Source organism: the organism of the source record quoted next, unplaced genomic scaffold (assembly GCF_019419815.1).
Source record: "Pyrus x bretschneideri cultivar Hongxiangsu unplaced genomic scaffold, Pyrus_bretschneideri_v1 Contig15, whole genome shotgun sequence".
Taxonomy (NCBI): Eukaryota; Viridiplantae; Streptophyta; class Magnoliopsida; order Rosales; family Rosaceae; genus Pyrus; species Pyrus x bretschneideri.
Window position 1 is genome coordinate 553,100 of NW_025999446.1, and position 16,375 is coordinate 569,474.

Genomic DNA, 16,375 nt, shown 5'->3' on the forward strand with positions numbered 1-16,375 from the left:
ATGGCATTTTAAAACGTATAATCATTCAATTTCATTTTCTAGGAAACATCTCAAGTATATAGGTATATACGGAAACCAAAAGCCCACTCACTGGTATGTGGAAGGGTCGTAGCCTCGAGCCTCGATTGACTGCGCTCGTCTTGAGGATAAGTCTCACCTATATGCGAAACAACTATAAAAACGTTAATCTAAAGCACATAACCAAAACTAGGTAATAACTTCTCATGCAATGCTCAAATGGGGTATTTGAATATACAAACGTGACCTATTCAACCTCATGAACATCCCCATATTTTTAGAAAATTTTCCAAGCACCCACGCGCCGCCACATACGAACCAAGGCACAGCCAGACGCGCGGCTCACGCGCAGGCACGTGCCTGGCACACCAAACGAATTCCCTAACAATGTTAGGGAATATTTTGTTAAAATTCAGAATATGTCGTTAAAGTTACCTAGCGGCGTCTGAATATTCTGTCAACTTTGACGGAATATTCTCCTCCTTCTTCCTTGGCTCGCTGGAGTCCGGCGCCGGTCACCGCTGCGATCGCCGGAAACTGGGAAATTTCAAAACTTCAATATCTTCTTCATTTCTCAACCAAAATCCATGAAATTTGTATCAAAATGAAGCTTAAGATGAGAAGAACATAATCATACCACTTTAGGGACCTAAAACCAACGAAAAGTCGCTTGAAAAACCTTCGATATTCCGGCCAAACCTGCAACTCACTAAACCTGGGCTTCCCGACATCCAAATCACTTCAAAATTACTCCCCGAGCTTCGTGAAGATGTTTTAAGGCTCCCTATAACCTTAAAATTCCTTGAAAACTTCACGATGACGAGTGTATGAACAATACTCCAAATCGGGGTTTGCGAGAAACTAGGGTTTTCGAAGGTTTCACGTCTAACCAAAGGTATGGATGAGTTCCTGGGCTTGCTAGGAGTCCAAAACCAGCCTTCAAATCTTCGATTCGTGCATGAAATGATTGGTCCAAGGTTTGTTCGTACAACTGTACGGAATTGGAAGAAAATCCAAGAGAGAGGAGAGAGAAAGAGGGTCAACGGGATACTTGGGTGTGTGAGTGTGTGTGTGGTCTAGTTTGCAGCCACCAACAAAAAAAAAACAAATCACCCATGACTCCAACTAACATCCAAGGGCAAAATCGTCATTCCACGCCATCGATACAAATATTTCGGGACGGGCTGTCACACTAACCTAGCTGTGAGATTGCTGTAAAAAACAATAAAATTTATGTTCACGTAATTACTAAATTGCCCATATTTTTTACTTGAGTTCAGTTTTGGGGAGGGGGTTAAAATGGTAATTTCATGGAGTTTTGGTTGACAACTAGGGTTTTATTGAGGGAACATTAACGAAAACCTCCCTGTACTGTTCACTTTAACGAAAAACCACATTTTTACATTAAAAAGTCAATCCTGGTAGTATTCACTTTACCCTTTATTTTATCCTTATCGTTAAAACTTAAAGTTTTCAAGCCATTTTCATTAGTTTTCCTTTTTATTAATTGGTAGATATCTTAATACACTCCATATACTCCCCATGATACCCTTACATCCCACATTATCAACATACACCTAATTTCTTTGCAACGGACACCAACTGCGGCAACAGTTGTGGTCTATATCTTCCATAACCTAGTCTTGATCTTGATGCTTCCGTTGTGCATTTCCAAATGTGTCGAAATGGCTTAAGTACGCGTAGGGCTTGGCACTGTGGCATTGGCAGCTTCGGATTGGAGAGCAGCAATCTTTGAGGCATCAAACACAAACCTCCTTGTTACACAATTTTCTTTAGCATTTTTCACAACGTGTTGGGGTATATTTAGGAAATCTCGTGTTGCGGTATATTTAGGAAATTTAGTGGCGGGAAGAGAGAGGTTGTATCACCAAATTCTACTGGAATGAGCCAAACAGAGAAAAAGTAATTCCAAAATTATGTGAAATCTTACTTCATGTGAAGTTTCCAAAACATTAATTTCGTGTTCCATTCGTCAAAAATAATTTTTCTCAATCAATATATTTGTAGTTTCACTGGTTAAAGTTTTGCTCAACAATAGAGGGGTATGAGAGGTATTGATAGTTGAAAATGATAAATAATACGTTAAAAGTGATGTGGGGTGTATTTATAAATTTCTTATATTTTTTAAACTTAATAAGGTTGAAATTATCATTGCATAGTAGGGTACATAAGTCATTTAATATTGAATTTTAATGTGAGATGCATTCAACATTATGTGGGGTTCTAAAATAAAAAGCCTTAACCATTTATATTTTAGTTTCTCGTGTAATTGTTATAAAAAAAAATTAGGATATATAAAGATGAAATAAGAGTGTAAATGATTAAATAGATAAACAATTATAATGAGTCGATTGATTGCATCCTTGAAATAAGATGTTCTTATATTAGAAAATAAAACCTCTTTACTATATATTGAAAGTCCTTATATATAGTTACCCCACCCATCTGCAAAATCTTTACCATACAAATTTCATAATCAAAGTCACTTAATTTCTTAATATTCATTTGAAGATCATTCTTACAAAAATAAAAATAAAAAATAAAAAAAATAAAAAAATTCTGAATTGAAGATTGTTATCGACCGTGGGACGCCAATTAACATATTTTCAATGAATTGTCTATTTATTTGATACATCTGAATGAATAAACCATCTCTAATTCTAATGCTTTTATGTAGAGATGATCATCAAATACAACTTAAGAAATTGAACGATTTCGAGTATAAAATTTATATGGTGAAGATACATTATTTATAAAGGACATGTTATGTGCATTTCTCTTTATTATAGATAATGGATAGAGCAATAGCTCAAAATTATTTTGACAATAAAAATGACAGCGACGGGTGGGTATTTTACAGAGAGAAGCCAGAGAGCATCGAGGGAGAGGGAAGAAAAAGAAAACCAATTGTCGTTGGAGATTGGAAACGATCTGGATGGATTTTGATTTTGGGATTCTTTAGATGAACTCAGTTTTTTTTTTTTTTTTCATTTCAGGAGAGATGAAGAAGATGAAAGCAAATGGAAATTCTGATAAACACTCTTGTAGGAGGGCAAAGTCGAGATTATGTAAAAATGTGAGGGCAAATGTGGTAGGAGACTGTTCTATGAACAGTGTTTTAGACTTTTAGTTAGAGGTTTTAGTATGGGCCAAGACTGTTAAAATTTAGTGTGGCCCAAACCAGTACATTGATGAAACAAGATACAGGAATTTGCTGAACAGGTCCAACTTAAAATTAAGCTGATATATAAGGGGCTCAGACCATAGTAGCATGAGATGATGGATAAAGGATAGTTTGGAAATTGCATATTTGTCGGTTTACCTTCTTCCCCAGAACTTGTATTGAGATATCAATTTTTCCTTAAATTTTAATTTTAGACGATTATCCTCTGAATTTTTTTAATTAGTCAAATTTCCCCTTGAACCTTAATTTTAGCCGATTACTCTTGCGAACTTTTATAAATAGTCAATTTCCCCCATGACACTAGATTTTTAAAAATTTTCATCCAATTTTTTTATATATTTAGCAGACAACACATGACAACTGCATGGTTGCAAAGAAAAAAAAAGAAATTTGGATGAAATTTGGATGAATTGGAGAAATTGACAACTCTATACAAGTTTAAGAGGCAAACCAACAAATATCTCTTTGGCAATATATGAACTTAAAAAGAGCAACTCTAATAGACTAGCTGAAGGTTGTTGACGAGAAATTTGACTCATCAAACACACATCATAAACCTTTTCAACAGACTATTTGGATCTCATTTTGTGAACAGTTATCCAAATGATTCAATCTCATTACAAAATAATTAAAATTTTGAAGTAATAGAATTAGAGAGTACTGTTGGAGCGATATTGTTAAACTCGAAAACTACGAGTCTATGAATAATTTTTGTGCAATTCAAAGGTCAAATTTAGCTACCCTTGGTGGATATGCTCCAAACTGAGGAGTTATTTTATAGACTCGTAGTTTCACTTGAACGAGTAAATATTTATTTTATAGTTAAGGAGCCAAGTAGTGTTATCTCGTTATAAGTTTTTTTTTTTTCTGTTCTTTTTTTGTCAAAACATGATACAAGTACGTAATATTTATTTGAATTTGACAAAAAAAAATGTGATAAAAAAATGAATACTATTATTTGTAGGGAAAAGGAAACAAGGAACAAGCATTCCATTGATAATAGAAAGCTTTATTGTAAAGGGCAGGGGCCAAAACATGACATGGAAGGTGGATTTCTGAATCAACTTGATCATTTTTCTTCAAGAAGTTGCCCACGATGGTCAAACTTGGTTTCAGAACCAAGTTTTCCCATGCGGCCTCCATTCTTTTCATGCAACGATGTCATGTTACGTCCAGTTGGTGGACATCTCATTTTCTTTTTAACTGTTGGATTTTGTGGGTTTGGCGCTGTGTGAGCTTACATGTATCATCCTTAGTCTTTTGGATACCAGATCTAAGCAGTGACTCTAAGGCAAACTCGTCGTCCAAATTATTCATTTTTGCCCTACAATACGAATCCAGGTCCGGAGCTCCAATCGGTCAGCGAATGCTTCGATTTGGTCAACTCGTTTTGACAAGTGGTGAAATAGAACAGGAAAGGAAACATCCAGCCATAGGAGGCAACACTCGTATTGATCACGAAACCCTACCGTTGGATCTTCTACAAGTGCTTCAATGTAGGAGTTGGACCCCCCCGCGATGATTGGAATGCATTTTCAGTTGAACTAAACATGGAAAATTTATAAATATCACATAATATTTGAGGATTTTTATATATTTGAAAACTTGTAATATATAAAACAAATATAAAACCAATATAAACAATATTTGGTTCATCCCAACGCAGCACGTTGTTTGTTACGGCACGGATTACTCTGTTATCCCACTCTCCAAGATTACCAATTAGCACGTAGCATTTGGCTTTTTAGTGATCAAGAAGATTGCAATAGGCACACTGTTATTGTTTGTGTTTGGTAATATAAGCTTCAATGGAGGCTCTGTGCAAGAGGAAAGACAGAGAGAGTTTTCGAAGAAGATGAAAGGAATTCTGCACTTCTCATTTCACACACTGAACACACAAAACACTTTGTTACCGTTGCACATGGAAGGAAGGGAGATCCTTCACACTCCAATACACAGTATAATCTCAACCATTCATTGGTATTATCCTATGAGATAATGCCACATGTCTAATTCTATTACTTAAACTAAATACAACATTAAGAAACCATGTGGACTATGATCCAATGGCTGACATTCAAACTGAAACAAAAATACATTTTCCAAATGATCTCAGCCATCAATTTCCAGCTGAAGGGTTACATTCCAACACTCCCTTCTAACCCTTTAGCTGATTTGACTCCAAGTAGCTCTCTTAGGTACACAAACCGATCTTTAGGCAAGGCTTTGGTTAGGATATCTGCAATCTGTTCCTCTGTCCTGCAGTACACTAGCTCAATCTCTTTAGCTTGAATTGCTTCTCGGATAAAATGAAACTTCCTGTTAATGTGTCTTGTCTTCTGGTGAAGGACTGGATTCTTTGCCATAGCAATGGCTGATGTATTATCGCACATAATCTGAGTTCCCTCCACTTGTTCTTCTCCAAAATCTTCTAAGACAAACCTCAACCACTTTGCTTGTGATGTAGCTTCTGCAGCACTGACATATTCTGCTTCTGCAGTAGACAATGCCACAATGTTTTGTTTGATTGAAGCCCATGAAAACATACCAGATCCTAGTGTAAATACATACCCTGAGGTGCTTCTCATATCATCCTCACTTCCAGCCCAATCACTGTCACAATAGCCAATTAGAGTAGTTGCTTTGCCTCTATCGAACATGATTCCAAAGTCAACTGTTCCCTGGATGTACCTCAGTACCCTTTTAGCTGTTCCCATATGTTTCTTGGTAGGATTGTGCATGAATCGTGACAATAAACTTGCTGCAAACATCACATCAGGCCTAGTTGCAGTCAAATAAAGCAAACTTCCAACAAGCTGTCTATACTCTCCTTCATCTGCTGCCTCACTCCCATCAACTTTGGTCAGTTTCTCATTCATGGCAAGTGGAGTAGCCACTGGTTTGCAATCTTTCAAACCAAACTTTTCAATTAGCTTCTGTGCATATTTCTTTTGATGTATAAAAATACTATTCTCAGTTTGGAGTACACCCATTCCAAGGAAATGATGCAATAAACCCAAATCAGTCATCTCATAGTGTTTCATCATATCATTTCTGAACTCTTCAAGCATTTGTGGACTGCTACCAGTATAAACTATGTCATCTACATACAGAGAGACAATAATAATACCAGAATCCTTTCTTGTCTTAACATACAGAGTTGCCTCACTTGAACTTTTCTCAAACCCTGCACTGTTGAAGTATGCGTTAATCTCATCATACCAGGCCCTTGGTGCCTGTTTCAAACCATAGAGAGCCTTGTTCAGTTTGTACACCTTTGTTTCTTCACTTTCCTTCACAAAACCTTGAGGTTGCTCAACATATACTTCTTCCTTTAGTATCCCATTGAGGAATGCAGACTTCACATCTAACTGATATAAGTTCCATTTCTTCTGTGCAGCAAGAGCAATCAATGTCCTAATCGTGTCCAACCTTGCCACAGGGGCAAAGGTTTCATTATAATCGATTCCAGGCTTTTGTGAATAGCCTTTAGCCACCAGTCGAGCTTTGTTCTTCTGCACAGTACCATCCAGATTAAGTTTGGTCTTATAGACCCACTTAACACCAATAACAGGCTTGTCATAAGGTCTCTCAACAAGCTGCCATGTGTTGTTCTTTTCGATCATATCCAGTTCAGCTCTCATTGCACTCATCCATGACTCATCCTTAGCTGCATCATCATAATTTTCAGGTTCAATGACACACATGTTGCATTGAGCCATGATCTCATTTATACTTCTCCATTTCTTAGGTGTATCATCATGTGCTTGAGATCTATCAACCACATTCTCACTTTGAGAAACAATATATTCCCCAGAGTGAGATTTCTCACCAATAACACAATTTTCATTGGCAAACTGGTGATCATTACTGACTGGAAATGTTATTCCAGTATCTTCATTGCAGTTCCAGTCCCAAGAGGCATCCTCATCAAATATGACATCTCTTGAGAGGACAATTTTCCTTGAAATTGGATCAAACGTTCTATAGCCTTTCTCACTTGCACCATAACCAACGAAGATACACTTGTGACTATTCTCTTCTAACTTGTGTCTAAGACTAGAAGGTATGTGAACATAGCAGATGGATCCAAATATTTTCAAGTGAGCTATTCCTGGTTTTCTGCCACTATATGCCTCAAACGATGTAGTCTTTCTCAAAGCTTTGGATGGACACCTGTTAAGCAGATACACTGCAGTATTGACTGCCTCTGCCCAAAACATGTATGGAAGACCCTTCTCATGCAACATTGACTTTGCCATTTCCACAACAGTCCTGTTCTTCCTCTCAGACACTCCATTTTGTTGAGGAGTGTAAGTCATAGTTAGCTGTCTCTGGATTCCCAGATCACTGCAATATCCAATAAAATCTGCAGAAATGAACTCTCCTCCTCTATCACTTCTGAGGCATTTTACCTTATATCCACATTGTAGCTCAGTCATTGCCTTAAATTTCTTAAAACATCCAAATGCATCAGACTTATTTCTCAAGAAATATACCCATGACATCCTTGTGCAGTCATCTGTGAATAACAAGAAATATCTATTTCCAGAATGAGATTCGACTTGCATTGGACCACAAATATCTGTGTGAACTACCTCCAGTGGATCCTTAGCTCTCCAAGTCGATTTAGAAGGAAATGAGTCTCTGTGTTGTTTGCCTAGCATACACCCTTCACACACACTTGTTGACATCTCTAACTTAGGCAATCCATGTACTAGATTCTGTTCTTCAAGTGCTTTAAGACCTCCTTCATGCAAGTGACCCAGCCTTTTATGCCATATCTTAGAGCAGTGTATGACACTAGCTTTTAGAGCACACTGAGTGACTGGCATCATTGTCAAACGAAAACATCTATTTGCAGTCATATGAACTCTTACTACCAAGTTGTCAAGTGACCAACCATCAAATACATTCACTACACCACCTCCAAACAACAAATAATAACCGTGTTCCATCATTTGTCCTACACTGAGAAGGTTTTCCTCAAGTCCAGGAACAAGCATCACTTCTTGTATATGTTTTCTTCCCAGTTTAGTCTCAATCACCAAGGTTCCCTTTCCTGCCACCTGCACAACCTCTCCTGTGCCCATCTTTACCTTTGAGGTCAAATTTCTTTGAACATCAACCAACAATCTCTCATCACCTGTCATGTGGTTGCTACAGCCACTGTCTATATACCATGAATTATTTACCTTCACATCTGTCACTGCATTGCAAGCATAAAACAATGATCCCATTTCTCCCATCTGCCTTGCATAATTTGCCTTCTGTATCCCCTTGTTCTCATGACAGTCTTTTACAGAATGTCCTGGTTTCCCACAGCCAGTACATTTTGGTTTGCCTTCATACCAACACTTCCCATAATGTAATCTATCACACCATTTGCAATCACCCTGAGAATTGTTTTGTTTCTGAGTATAATTAGGCCTATGATCCCAATTCCTTTGAGTGTTGTTCTGTCTCTGAGCATAAGTTAGGCTTATGATCCCAACCTTTTCCTCTTGATTTCCAATTCTCTTGAGACCTGTGATTCCCAGAAAATCCACCACTTCTAGCACCCTTAGTCGCAACAATTAAACTTGCAAATGCTTTCTCAGTAGAAGACTCAGCATGTAAATCAAGCCGTTGTTCAAATCCTTTTAGAGAAGCCACAACCTCTTGAACCTCAATAGTTTCAAGATCTCTAGAGTGCTCAATTACAGAACAGATAGCATCATATGTTTTAGGAAGACTAATCAATAATTTCTGCACTATTCTCTCCCTAGATAATTCTTCTCCATAGCTTTTCATTTGATTAATGATATCAAACAATCGAGAGAGATATACAGATAATGGTTCACTATCCTTCATACGAGTATATTCAAAATCTCTACGTAACCCTTGTAATTTTACATTTCTTACTTGTTTATCACCTCGAAATTCACCTTTTAGAGCATCCCAAGCTCCTTTGGATGTCTCCTTATTCACGATTCTGGGAAAAATCTGATCCGAGACTGCGCCTTGAATCATCCCAATCGCACGAGCATCCTTCATCAGAATCTCGCTGAACGACACTTCACTTGACGTCTCCTTCTTCGTCTCGTCACCCGTAGCTACTTTAGACTTTGGATCTGACGATTCGAACCCATTATCAACCAGCTCCCATAAACCATGAGATTTCAGAATGGTCTTCATTCGAATACTCCAGAACTCATAATTCTCTCCATTGAAAACTGGAGCTCTAAGCTCAACACTACCGGATCCAGCCATATTAGACTTGAATCAAAGCAATCGTAAATTTCCAGATTCGATTTGAGCTCGAGTATGCAGCTCAATCGATCTTCACGAACTCACAGATTTCACGCCCAGATTAGACGATGAAACCAGGCTCTGAGGCTATGTTATTGTTTGTGTTTGGTAATATAAGCTCCAATGGAGGCTCTGTGCAAGAGGAAAGACAGAGAGAGTTTTCGAAGAAGATGAAAGGAATTCTGCACTTATCATTTCACACACCGAACACACAAAACACTTTGTTACCGTTGCACATGGAAGGAAGGGAGATCCTTCACACTCCAATACACAGTATAATCTCAACCATTCATTGGTATTATCCTATGAGATAATGCCACATGTCTAATTCTATTACTTAAACTAAATACAACATTAAGAAACCATGTGGACTATGATCCAATGGCTGACATTCAAACTGAAACAAAAATACATTTTCCAAATGATCTCAGCCATCAATTTCCAGCTGAAGGGTTACATTCCAACACACACTTGCTACGCTCAGTGCATTTGGATGAATCAGTATAAGGTCGGCCTCCTAAACCAAATGAATTGGACCGATTCTGAGGAGGGATGGTTACAAACAACCAACGCTTCCATCTTTTCCCCCTCGCCGTTTATAGCATCCGTCTGACTCGCGACGTACATAGGCATAGGATGCTTGAAGGCTCATGGTTGGTTATTTGCGCAGAACCTCACCACGAACTTGTTCAAACTTATCATCACGGCCTCCCAGGATAGGATGGACTCGTTGATGCTCCTATGATTCTTGATAAATCTTAATATCATTTTCACAACTCATGGATACCTTACTGTAGTGATCTAACTCCTGAAAATTTTCAGTGAGTTCACCAAAGTAAGTAGACACAGGCTTCCCATTTGGTTGGAGGTGAGATGCTCAAGGTATAAACTCGCATTTTATTCTTCTCATCAAATAAAGCAGCCTTCAAGGCTTTCCAAATGTCAGTTGCAGTCGGTAACCGAGTATATTGCTTCATCAATTTTGGCTTCATGGAGGATAGAAGCCAGTTCTTGACTTTCTGGTCCTCAGAGTACCAATCATCGTACATATGATTGTCTTCATCTGAAGCCTTACTCGAGCCACAAAAATATACCAACTTCTTTCTTCCGACTATGTGCATCTCAATGAGAGGTGCCCATAGGTCATAGTTGTGTTCATCATGCAACACTCTAATATTAAAATTGAGTTGTTTGACTGAACAACAATCGAAGCAACGAAAGACTGGATTCGGTGGTATCGGTGATGGACTTAAACAATCGATTCCTGGAAATTGAATCGAGTAGACCTGCTCGTCAAAGCAGAGGATCGAAGATAATAGGAATCAAGCAACGGTTGTTGCGTTTTTTGGGCTGGTCGCTCAAGAGCAACACGGCATAGGATTAGGGTTTTGATTTTTTTTTTTCAATTAAACAGGCGTTGGTTTTAGGGGTGGGTTCGGTTTCGATCAGTTTGGTTTTTTGCCAAAACCGAAATTTGGATTTGGTTCTGTTCATTTTTTTTGGCTTTTTATTTGGTTAGGTTTTTTTGGGCTTGCTTTCGGTTCAGTTCAGTTTTTTTATAAAACTTTTTTTTTTTTTTTTAATTTGAAAATTGGTCTATGCTCTACAACTTTGCTTACAGTTTTTTCATTCTAGGGAAAGAAGGAAGGAAAAAAAAGAGAAAGAGAAAGAAGATGCAGGGAGGGTCGGGTGGGGAAAATGAAGAAATTAGACAGTTGGATGGGGAAAAAAATGGAAGAAAGAAGAGGGTTAAGTGGAGAGAAGAAAAATGACTTGGATTATGGGTTAATGGTTCGCCTAAAATAAAAGCTTAAAACTTGGGTTTAAACTTAAATTGGGCTTGGAATATAAACACTCAAATATTAAATTAATAAATAAACTTAATTATATTTAATTCGGTTCAGTTCGGTTTGGTTTGATTTTTGAAACACCGAAACCGAAACCGAACCAATAACTTTTGGTTTGGTTCAGTTTGGTTTTCTTACTTTAGTTTTATGTTTTTTGTGGTCAGGTTTTTTTTGGTTTTCGGTTTTTCCAACCCACCCCTAGTTAGTGCTAGTCGATTTGGAGAATAATGCTTCTATTCTTCTTGTAAGGAGGTGATATTTATACAATACAAGACACTAAAGTTCTGAAAATGGACAATGCTATGAAGGCCAAATTTTTAAACCAAGTTTGCAAACCAAGCGATGTGACACTAATGAGAAATAAACAGGTTAACCAACACTTCAGTAATAATCCAATAATCAACCACATCATTTATTTACAAAATTTAGTTTAAAAATTTGGTCTCCCTAACCTTACTCTTTTGAAATTGCGAATGATTATGTGACTGAAAGTCAAACATGAGTGTAGAGTAAGATTCCTACCTCAACTAAAAGCAAGTCTACTCCTCCTTTGGAGGTTGGCCCAAAGTCTAAAAAAAAAGGTTGGCACTCCAAAAACCCACTCCACCCCACAAAATAGACCGGCCCAAAGTCCACCCCAGTCTTTAGGTTAGCCTAGAATGGGCTGAGTGAGGAACTGGCCTATTTGACGTCAACCATGGCTGATTCCTTTTTTTTTTAATGTTAGAATCTCACCGTGGGCCACGTGTCCACTTTTGGGTTGTTGAATTTCAACCTTTTGAAATCCAACAGCCTAGATTAATTAACTTAATAAAAAATATTTAAAATTATAGAAAAAAAAATTAAATGATTTTTTTAATATATAAATACCTAATCATCTTCTACAAAAATTGTATTTTCGAAAAATGACACATGACATAACAAGATTGGTTAGAAATTCTATCCGAAATTAAAGATAATTTTTTTAATTATTTTATAAAAAAATAATAATATTTTAATACGAATTGACTAGAAGGGCTAACTTATTTTTTAGGGATGGAGATACACTTGATCAATTATTGTTTAATCAAGTTAATTACTATTGATTTAGGTGGAGGAGGTGGACTTGGTCCGACTAATCACTGGACATAAAAAAAATTAAAAATGCAAGATTCTTTGCTTGCAAAATGCCTTCAAGTTTGAGAGAAAGAAGCCACAGTTTCCTGTCCCACAATGCTGCTTTTCGTGTTGGTCTTGTCTCTTGTGGCTCAAGCCTGCTCGCCATCTCCAACTACCCAACAACCAAACAAAAAAACTGATCAACATCTCAAAAGCATATTCATCCTGGCCGGACAGAGTAACATGGCGGGTCGAGGTGGCGTGGTTAACAACACCACCACAGGCATCGCCACCTGGGACGGTGTCGTGCCGCCAGAGTGCCGCCCCAACCCATCAGTCTTCCGGCTCAATGTGAATCTCACGTGGGTTAAAGCAAGCGAGCCTCTCCATGCCGACATTGATGTGGAGAAGACCATTGGGATTGGACCCGGCATGGCGTTTGCCAAAGCGGTATTGGCCAATCACTCTAGTACCGGTGGTCGGATTGGGTTAGTCCCCTGTGCGATCGGCGGTACTAACATAACCGAGTGGAGACGTGGCTCCTTTCTGTACAACCAGATGATCAGGAGGGCCAAGGCTTCGTTGCAGAATAGTGGTTCGATCAGAGCACTTCTGTGGTATCAGGGCGAGAGCGATACAGCTAGTAGAGAAGACGCTCTGTCTTATAAAAACAGATTGGAAACTTTTTTTGGGGATGTACGTTTGGATCTGGAATCTCCTGATCTCCCAATAATCCAGGTACGATTACTTAGTATTGTTAATTAAGTACTCAGTTTTTGTTTATACAAACGATAAAATTCTGGTGTGGCATTCGAAAGTAAGAGGATAAACACACCGTCCTAGCTAGCCAACTCGCGCAACTCACAGGGACATTAATACATGGTTTTACTCTTTTAGATTTTCAGCTTCTTGCCTTAGCTTCCATTTATTCCTTGATCTCGTTAATCCAAATTTAGCAAAGGCAGATTTTCCTAATTTCTGTATGATGTCACGTTGTTAGCTAGGTTTAGATATTTTTAAAATGTAAGAAGTTGACGAAGTCGGTATCACTGTTAACTAATTTAATTACAAGTTTGATCGATTCCTAGGTAAACCTAGTGCAACTTGGTATTTCTTAATGTGATATGAATTATATTCAATTGAAATGGTAAAAAAAATTAATAAAGGGAATTCACATCTAAGCTGAGAGTTGAAATGAAGAGACAGAATCGATGGGCAAATTGTTTCATTTCATTTTCGAGGATTGGATTATCACAATGTACATGCTTCGAGGTCCTGCCCTGGTATGCATGTGTGTGTGACTATGTGTTATATTATAACAAAACTAATAAAATAATGTCGTTTGGTAATCAACTGAAATGCAATAAGGTCTATTCTAAACGCGTTTAACTTTAAATGTTCTTTAAAAAAAAGAACGTCTTGCAAAGAGAATTTCTAGTGAGATAGCGTGTGACTTTGTCTAAATTAGTGAAGGACTAATTAGTTGGTTGATAATGGTGTGTCTGCAACTCTAGAAATAACAGTGCGTGATGTGTGTTGGTTGTATAGGTGGCTCTAGCATCTGGGTATGAAGCAACACTGATAGAGATAGTTAGAGAAGCCCAGCTGGGAGTCGACCTTCTAAACGTGAGAACCGTCGACGCCAAAGGCCTGCCACTGGAGCCTGATGGCGTACACCTCACTGCCCCTGCCCAGGTTGAACTTGGGAAAATGTTGGCTGATGCTTATCTTCAGTTCCTGCCCAGCGCCATAAGTAATGCTCCTGCAACATACCCTAATTATGTTTTCCAATTTGTACTTTATTTGCTACTGAAATTTCTCACCACGAGCTAGCTAACTTGTTACTTCATTCGTAGTGTTTACAAATTGAAATGTTTGTATTTATTAGGGTTTTGGCCAGGCTACTATCCTATGATTGACTTTGTACTATGATAAACAGGGGCGGAGCTACATGGAGGCTAGAATGTGTTAGGACCCATTTTGGAATTTCACCCATTCAGACGTGTTGTTTCCTGGTTTATTCAATAAAGAGTATATGGTCCATTGGTGGAGTGGAGTTTAATGTTTCCAGCAAGCCATGAGTTTGAGACTTGTTTATGCAGACAATTTTCTGATTCTTATACCATCAAGCTTTATAACTAGCCTTCTGTTTTATCATAGAAGCTTTCTGATGCCAATAACCTTTTGATTTTTTTAAACTAATTCCCTTTTTGTCAATTCCTATAAAACAACATCTATACAATTTAGAAGAAAATCTAATTATGTTGAAAGAAAAATCTAATAGTAACAGTTTTGAGCCAACCATGATTTTAAATTTTTGTTCAAATCTAATATGTTAATCATTTTTTTATTAAAGCTCGTGAACAAGCTCTATTCTTATGATATAACAAACGCAATACTAATTTTTTTCGTACAAATTTTAAATCTTCATCATATTGTTTGATTAAATTCTTCATGACAATACAAAGCAACAACAAAAAACCTTAGATTGTTCTCCAATTAATTATACTTGTAACTACTGTTTTCTAATTTCTTTCATTTGGCTTAAGGGCCCCTCCTGTAATGAATTTCTGGCTCCACCACTAATGATATACATATCATTTTTGTAGCGCATGCAATAAGATGTGGTAACTGACCATAAAATTGTTTACCCTCTGCTAATAAATTTGGTTTGGTTTTATGATCCTTGTGCTTCAAGCATTAGCATGGTAAATGATAGCTAAGAGCATCTCCAAGAGATGCTGTAAAACAACTAATACCCTATTTTTAAACTTGTTAAAAAATACTCTATTTTAAAATAGTCATATTAAAAAAATTCATGTTGTAAAATAGTCTCTATTATAGCAAATGAACAATCACTCTTTAAATTTAGAGTGCAACTGTTCACGTGCTAAATATTCAAAAAAAAAAAAAAAAAAAACAACAACAACAACAATTAAGGTTGAACCCTTGAGCAAGGAAAACAAGAAGAGTGAAGGTGGTTTCAGAAAATAAATGAGTAGGGTTTGAATTGTTAATAATAAAATATTTAAATTTTGTTAAAATAACATTTATTGCTAGAGATGAAAAGGTAAATTGAGTAGCTAAGTAATTTTTTTTTATATTGTTCATTTATTAGTTTAACAAAAACTTAGAATTTTTGTTAGAGATGCTCTGATGCGCTTATCAAATGGTACGAATTCATCGACTACGATGAAAAAGTATGAAGAACTAAAATCCAAAGGGCCCAATAATTCATTAAACCGAGTCGATTGGATGCCCATGTAAGTAGGGGTGGTATTGGTACGATTATCATACCAAAATTCATGTACTAATTTCACCATACTAAACTTTTGATACGGTAAAATTTTTTACTATTATTGTGCTAAACTTTCAGTATACCGAATTTATGCATGCCAAATAGTTCAGTTGACATGGTATGGTAATGGTAATTATCACTTTGTTTTGGATCACTCTTTTGGGCCAAACTTTGGTTTTTTTCCAACCCAATTCAAGGCCCAAGAGTGTTTTGGCCACTCTCTTTGGGTTTCTAAAACTTTTTTATTTAATTATGAAAATTTTATAAAGATTCTTTTAAGAAAAAAAGAAGTAAATAGATGGAAAAAATTGTTGAAAGAACTCAGCATTCCTAAAAAAAATAGTACAAAGATTCCTAAATACTGCGGAGAGAGAGTCGCCAGAACAAGAGCAACAGAAATGAAATCGATGGCAAGATGAGTGAAAAGATGAAGTCACAAGGCTTAGGTTTTTTTTTTATTGGGAAAGTAGAGGTTAAAGGGTGAGATGATGGTTTTGGATAAATGACTAGGAAAAAAATATAAAGTGCATATATAATGATAATAATACTAAATTATATATAAATGACTAAATAAATAATATAATATTAATAGTAGTGGTACAATACGATATATTACTG

At 37.0% G+C, this 16,375-nt stretch overlaps 1 protein-coding gene across 2 annotated transcripts; it reads left to right on the forward strand.

Annotated features, from left to right (window-relative positions):
* The first annotated feature begins 12,535 nt into the window (after positions 1-12,535).
* LOC103945317 (probable carbohydrate esterase At4g34215) lies at positions 12,536-14,600 on the forward strand. 2 transcript variants are annotated; one of them, XM_009355878.3, is made up of 3 exons: positions 12,538-13,197; positions 14,008-14,212; positions 14,399-14,600. In XM_009355878.3, the coding sequence occupies exons 1-3, from the start codon at positions 12,574-12,576 to the stop codon at positions 14,419-14,421; spliced, it is 852 nt and encodes a 283-aa protein (XP_009354153.2). In that variant the 5' UTR covers positions 12,538-12,573; the 3' UTR covers positions 14,422-14,600. The 2 variants fall into 2 exon arrangements, with proteins under 2 accessions (XP_009354152.2, XP_009354153.2); XM_009355877.3 differs by having other exon boundaries at positions 12,536-13,197; positions 14,008-14,600.
* Positions 14,601-16,375: the final 1,775 nt, after the last annotated feature.

Coding starts and splice junctions, on each gene's coding strand:
- LOC103945317 (XM_009355877.3), top strand. CDS start 12,574: ATGCTGCTTTTCGTGTTGGTCTTGTCTCTTGTGGCTCAAGCCTGCTCG. Junction 13,198..14,007: donor CTGATCTCCCAATAATCCAG/GTACGATTACTT, acceptor TTGGTTGTATAG/GTGGCTCTAGCATCTGGGTA.